The sequence below is a fragment of the Montipora capricornis genome, chromosome 6, assembly GCF_036669925.1.
Source record: "Montipora capricornis isolate CH-2021 chromosome 6, ASM3666992v2, whole genome shotgun sequence".
Lineage (NCBI taxonomy): Eukaryota > Metazoa > Cnidaria > Anthozoa > Scleractinia > Acroporidae > Montipora > Montipora capricornis.
The window spans coordinates 51,486,485-51,493,984 of record NC_090888.1 but is presented as its reverse complement, the minus strand read 5'-3'; the positions used below and the strand labels follow the sequence as shown (position 1 = coordinate 51,493,984).

Here is a 7,500-nt window from a genome sequence, read left to right as displayed (position 1 = left end):
ACAGTTCTTCACAGACAACAGGCATACAGTATTATTTTACACTTAAATCTGTCTAAGGCCTTTGACAGTGTGCCATATCTGAGCTTTCGCTCGAACAGGAACGTTTGCTACGCAGTCTACAATCAAGGGGCTATCGGTAATTTGGGAATCTTCATTTAGGGGGTTCAACATCACTGTTGAAAATATCTAGCCATCTGTCGTTTCGTGCGGTGCAATCGAGCGTTAGAGCAGCGATTCAGAAGGAGAAAATCGATTTAGAGATGAATTCCAACCACAAGAGGGTAATTCGATTATTGGTGTTTTTGTCATTACTCGGTTTTCTAATCATGGCCATGGTTGTGAGTCAAGTTGACATCAAACTGGTGTTTAAGCACGTCTTAAAGCAGAATAAAAACATCATACGAAATCCCACCTCAGTGGAGACTGTTGGATTTACGTCAAACATCGAAAATAGCACCGACATCTCTTGGCTCATCATCTTCTGGTCGACTCTTTACAAAAGAGTTCCGAAATGGTGGGAAGGTACATGGAAGAGAGGAGACTGTCCGGTAGCATGTGAACTAACAGTCAACCATTCCCGAGTGAATGAAGCTAATGCTTTTGTTGTAAGTGCAAGAGATCCACACATGATGCCTCCCAATCATTCTGTGCCATGGATCTTGATGACTCGGGAGAATCCAGTTTACACGCCAACATTACGAAATCCAGGTTTTATGTCCAAATTCAATTTGTTACAAAGTTATCGCTTGGATTCCGACTTTCCGTTTCCTACTTTTGAGGAACCGAATTTGAAGGCCCCAGTTTCATTCAGCAACAAGGTTGGGCTGATCTTTGCTGCTTTCTCAAACTGCGAAAAGGTGCGCACTGAATACATGAGGCAACTGATGAAGTTTGTGACAGTGGATTCTTATGGAGGCTGCTTGCGGAACAAACAGGATCTTATCAAAAGATATGAAGAGAACTATAAACTCACCAAGAGTGAGTTGGCCAGAAAGTACAAATTCACTTTGGTATTTTTTAATCAAGATTGTGATTATTTCGTAGATGACCAGTTGACCCATGCCCTGAACGCTGGTTCAGTGCCTGTTGCCATGGGAACTGATAACCTGGACGAGTTTCTGCCTGGGAATCTTCGGAATGCCGTCATAAAGGTCCGTGATTTTAAAAGTCCACGCCATTTAGCCGATTACCTTTTATACCTTAGCAAAAACGAGACTGAATACAACAAATTTCTGGAATGGAAGTGGAAAGGTATTGGAGATATAACAGGCACTGCTATCGGATATTATTGGAAACCAGATTATCCAATCTTTTGTCAAATATGTGTTGCTTTGTCTCAGGGACGGGTACACAAAGAGGGTCTTCAAACAATATCTTGTAAACCGAGGGCTTATGAAGACTGGGGAATTATTTCTGGAGCTTAGCAGACCGGTTTCGATGTGTTGGGATTCGGTCCTGAGCGAAAGGCATCATCTCGAGGCTCTGGGGAATAAACTCATGCAAATCCTTATATTTATTCCCCAGAGCCTCAAGGTGATGCCTTGTGTTTGGGGCTGAATTTTAGTATATCGAAATAGGTCTATTCAGGCTACATTTTTTCATGAATACCATAATACTCTTTGTTTGCCTTTCAAAATTTTGCATAAGCATTGTGTTTTTGTTTTTGTTTGGAGTAGCGACCATCATACGGTAAGTCCCACGAGAAACTGGAAACAATGATTATGCAAAATTTTGTTATTATAATAGCCCATTTTCGGGTTTCTTGTTTTCCTCGGTTTCGGAGCCAGTCCTGGTGGGCAGCCATTCAAATGGAAATGAGTGGTGTATTTTCATGCAAATCAAGCTCGTTATCGTTTGAATGGTTGGGCAATCAATCAATCAATCAATCAATCAATTTTAATTTAAACTCACACAAACATTAATTTTACAGTGTTGGAAAAAGAAAAAAAAATAGAATATACATATGAATATTTACAAAGTAAACAAACAGTTTTAATACAAGGTTGATTGTGAAGAGTTTGGGACACCTAAATAGCTTATAAAACTAATCGAGTAGGTGCCCCAAAGGAACTAAATTTATCAGAGGGAATACAGAGTTAAATAGACAATTTATGTTAAAAGTATTTCTTTAAGATCTAACCATCCAAAAAATAAATAAATAAAAATAATAATAATAATATATATGTTAATAATATTAACAATAATAACATATCAACTAAGAACTAATAATATCATTATAACTGTCTATAATATATTTTTTTAAGTTTTACGAAATCTAGAGAATGGAGTTATCTGCTTGATAGTAATTGGAAGTGAGTTCCAGAGGTTGGAGCCAGTGTAGTGAAGAGAGCGAATACCATATTGGGCAGTTCGAATTGATTTTATAAATAAATTTTCATTCAGTGACTGACGTGTAGGATACTCATGTATAGAGGATATCGGCTTGAAAAAATCAGAAAAACATGAAGGAACTAGCTTGTGAAACCACTGATAAACAAAAGAAAGGATTTCTGATTGAATTATATCATTAAATTTTAACAGATTAAGAGATTTTAACAATGGTTCTGAGTGTAACATAGGTTCTGAGAATGTCAGAATTCTAGCTAATCGCTTTTGCAAAGTAGTGACAGGCTTTAAATAGGTTAGGTATGTTAAACCCCACACTTGAACACCATAGATAAGAAAGGGATAGATTAATGAATAATAATGAATAATGGGCACCGGGACTTGTTTTGAACCTGAGGCAAACAGGAACTCGGAAATGGTCTAATTATTCACACTAAAACAACCATTACATTGGAAATAGAAGAAAATAATATTATGCAGAGTAATGGCTGCCCGGAATAACCACAAGGGCTACAGGAACCAGACAGACACGATAGATTACAATAAAGGTCGGTCATCAAATCCCTAAGCCGTTAAAACAGGAACTACACCAGACTTAGCCCCGTGCAAACGGATGCAACATTGTTGTGCAACAACTCCCAACATTGTTGGCCAACAACTCCCAACATTGTTGGCCAACAACTCCCAACATTGTTGGCCAACAACTCCCAACATTGTTGTGCAACAACTCCCAACATTGTTGGCCAACAACTCCCAACATTGTTGTGCAACAACTCCCAACATTGTTAGCCAACAACTCCCAACATTGTTGGCCAACAACCTCCAACATTGTTGGCCAACAACCCCCAACATTGTTGGCCAACAACTCCAAACATTGTTGGCCAACAACCCCCAACATTGTTGGCCAACAACTCCCAACATTGTTGGCCAACAACTTCCAACATTGTTGGCCAACAACTCCCAACATTGTTGGCCAACGACTCTCAACATTTTTGGCCAACAACTCCCAACATTGTTGGCCAACAACTCCCAACATTGTTGTGCAACAACTCCCAACATTGTTGTGCAACAACTCCCAACATTGTTGGCCAACAACTCCCAACATTGTTGGCCAACAACTCCCAACATTGTTGTGCAACACCTCCCAACATTGTTGGCCAACAACTCCCAACATTGTTGTGCAACAACTCCCAACATTGTTGTGCAACAACTCCCAACATTGTTGGCCAACAACTCCCAACATTTTTGGCCAACAACTCCCAACATTGTTGGCCAACAACTCCAAACATTGTTGTGCAACAACTCCCAACATTGTTGGCCAACAACTCCCAACATTGTTGTGCAACAACTCCCAACATTGTTGGCCAACAACTCCCAACATTGTTGGCCAACAACTCCCAACATTGTTGGCCAACAACTCCCAACATTGTTGTGCAACAACTCCCAACATTGTTGGCCAACAGCTCCCAATGTTGTTTGGTGTTAGACGTTGCGTCCACGTACCTCTTTAAAGTAGCTTTTGATTAATTTCTATTTAGTATTTTTATATATAGATTTTCTTTGTCCTTTCTTTGAATTAATATTTATTTCTATCTTTGTATTTCTAGAATATTTTTAACTTTTTTGTAATTTTAGGATATTTTTATATTCATTGTAATGCGCATTTGATCATTTCTGTATGGATTTATGCGCAATAGAAGTATTAAATTAAATTAAATTAAATTAAATTTAAACAGTGTGACTGTGTTACAGAATGCATCGTGCTAAGTTGAGGGCTGCTTGTTCCCCGTGTAAATGATCAAGTGAAACATCTTCCGTCTTTGCTGATGAAAGTAAAACCTGTACTAGAAATAGATCTATAGCTCACCTTAACAGAGTTAACAGTTTGCTCATGTATTTTGATAAAAAAAAGAGTTAGTCTGAATGAAAGGAATGAAAAATGGGCACCTTGATATGATCCTTCGGCAAGTGTACAAATTAAGAAGAAAGATATCGCCCTTGGTTGTTGCACACACTGTAGCACCATCACTGCAACTTAATTTACTGATTGAGACATTCCTATCTGCCAAACCACTTATCTGAAAAATTCCAAATAAATAAAAAGCGTTTAATTTACTGCTTGACAAAATGGTATTCGTGTCCAAATAGTACCGATAATCTGGTCAAAATTAGAAGGCTAACAGTCAAACAAGACTTTGAAATCCTTTAAAATGCCATATTGACAAACATGAGATCTGATTGTCTGTGCATTATGCCTTGAATACACCCACAGTAGCTTCCTAACTCATGAATGTGATCCTTTCAGTGAGCTAAGAACAAAGTGAATGTAAAATTCAACTGGTCTCGTTGCAATGAATTTCGGTGTTATTAAAAAAAAACCAAACACGTTTGTAAAAGTACAGTAGCATGCACGACATGTGGGAATAAAGATGAAAAAAATTCCCAGGTGAGGATGTGTCAATTTACTTATTCCATTCACCCTTACAATCATGTATGTTGGTTATGATTAAAATGGATATGCCACAGTGAGATGTGACATATATGACAAATACAATACAAATTTTATGTACACACAGCATCTTCACCTCGCCAACCTAAGGCAATGTTGTAATGTAGTTGTCATACATGTAAAGTGTCACACCTGACTGTAGTGTATCATTCTAGTCACAACCCAGTCTAGCTACTCACGTTAATTGCAACGCAACTGGCGGAAAAACGCGCCAGAGATAGAAACAATTTAATAACTTTCCCCTTGCCACCTTAAAATTTGGCGGGTGATTTTTAAGCCATCACCTTTAGCGTAACAATAATATGCCAAACCGAGACAATCGAGCAGTAGCAACCTGCGACATTGAAAGCCATTCTATATTTTAGATATATTTCGATGTAAAGAGAATGACGGTTTTGAGTCAAGTATACAAAACGTAAGTGAATGGTGAATGCAAACCAGTGTAAAACTTAAGTCATCTAGGAAAACGCTAATTTTAACCAAGTACCGAAGCCTGACTGCAAATTGTTGACAAGCGGGGTCCACCGGTTTCAAATCGAACCACCGAAATGTTATTTGTAGAACAAAAGAGCAAGGGAGAGGAAGGTCAGGGGCACCCAACGACCAATTTGTTGTAAAATGTATTATTATACCCCAGTTAATGAAAATAAATGTTATTAAGGCATTTTCAGGTGTTTTTCAGTGTTGCTGGGAAAACATTATCTGTTTCTTTTTCCCAGCAAGACACACAAGAAATTTCCCAGCCAGCTAGATAAAATTGGTTGGTTTCCCAGCCAGCTGATCAAATTTATTTCCCAGCCAGGAATTCCGCGCGCTTTCAAATCCCTCGATCCAAAACGACCGAACAAAAGCGACAAAACCAGGACAAAACAGGTTTTTTCCGCAAGCGCAATCACTCTGGCCAGCCGTCGTATGTTTGTGACTACTCTCTGGGAGAGGGAAGGGGTTCCCTTTTTTTTTTTTTTTTTTTTTTTAGTCGTCCTCAGTCATCAGAGTTTCTACAGCCAGCTCGGGTTGAAATGCTAGAAAAAGTCAGTAATTCCCAGGCAAAACCTCTATCAATAACAAAATTTCCCAGCCAGCTCATCGAAACACCTGTATTTTTGCCAGCCAGCAAGATTCCTCTGGGGAACAGATAATGTGAGGAACAGATTCGTTGGGTGCCCCTGCAAGGTGCGAGAGCCAAAAAACTAGTGGAATACGCAAAAGAAAGAAAACAAAAGGGATACAACAATGAACTGAAGAAAAAAAGGCTGACAAGACAAAGCGGAAAGCTTGTCAAGTAAGAACTTCTTCTTGTGTGGTTATCAACTGTGGGAAATCGCCTAGAGCTAAAATTCATGTTACCCCACCAGTAGAATGAAGTAGCAGCCGGACACACTAGCGAGTTAACAAAAACTGAGTCACTTCAAAATAAAACTTTGCGCAATCGTAAGTATTTCGCGACTCATTATTCCACCACTGGTGTTCACGTTGTACATACAATACGGGCGAAACTCATCTTGTAACTCACTGTGTATGAACGGTTTTAAAGTAAACATAGAAAATGTTGTACTGGTGCTCACGGTTCTCGTCAATTGAAACCCAAAATTTGATAGTTTCACCTTAGAGATAATTTTGCTTTTTACATTGGTGGTAAATTGTTCAGTTCATATGTCATTTAAGACCATTTAATATTAAAGGCAGTAGCGTATTTCTGAGTAGAACCGGTCCCTTGACGATGCCCTTCTGCAACACATGATAATTGAGCCTTTCATCAAGATTTCGCAACTGTCATTCTACAGCAAACGATACGTCAGCCTTTCATCAAGATGTCCAAAATTCATTTCGCGGCTGTTGTGTCGCAATACTTAGGCTGTGACTAAAAGTGGGACGGGGACGTGGGGACGTGGGGACGTGGGGACTCGGGGACGTGGGGACGTGGGGACTCGGGGACGTGGGGACGTGGGGACGTGGAGACGTGGGGACTCGGGGACGTGGGGACTCGGGGACGTGGGGACGTGGGGACTCGGGGACGTGGCGACGCGGGGACTCGGGGACTCGGGGACTCGGGGACGTGGGGACTTGGGGACGCATTTTTACCATTTGTTTAACTTTTCATCATATTTCACAAAATCTTCGTTTGTTGATCGTAACTGCGTTGTACCCCGGTTTAAGTTCCTCGTTTGTATGATGTGAAACAGAGATCTAGTAAATATATATAGTATAGTTTATTACTCGTCTTCATAAAAAGGTGACTTTCATTGTACTACTATCAAGTTACATAGTGGAGTAATTTAGGTGAAACGAAGGGACAATTTGACATAGGCAACATGAACGAAACGTTGGTATGACCATTTCTCAGATCATTTTACAATTCCCTAAGTATATCGAGGCTTGAACATTTAAAAGTACTTCCACTTTCTACATCCTAACCTTTTTATTTTAAATTATGCATTTCACTCGTAGTTGTCTGTCACGTCACATTTCTTGACTGAAGACGTCATAACGCTTGTTTTTGAGATTGGGGGAACGTTTACCCTAAAAAATTCCGACAAAGTTTTGCTTGAAACTGCTTAAAACTACCATTAACGTATAATTATACCTATCAATGTGATATCGTTCATTTTTATTGTGACCTCTATGTGATTTGACCTTTTTTTTCC

At 39.4% G+C, this 7,500-nt stretch overlaps 1 protein-coding gene and 1 pseudogene across 1 annotated transcript in view; one reads left to right on the top strand and one right to left on the bottom strand.

Annotated features, from left to right (window-relative positions):
- Positions 1-4,079, top strand: part of LOC138052439 (alpha-(1,3)-fucosyltransferase 11-like) — a 4,080-nt gene extending 1 nt beyond the window's left edge. The window contains exon 1 of the mRNA XM_068898934.1: positions 1-4,079. This exon is cut by the window's left edge and continues 1 nt beyond it. Within this exon, the coding sequence (XP_068755035.1) occupies positions 261-1,424 (1,164 nt within the window). The 5' untranslated portion in view covers positions 1-260 and the 3' untranslated portion in view covers positions 1,425-4,079.
- Positions 1-7,500, bottom strand: part of LOC138054096 (inhibitor of Bruton tyrosine kinase-like) — a 37,593-nt pseudogene that overhangs the window by 27,848 nt on the left and 2,245 nt on the right.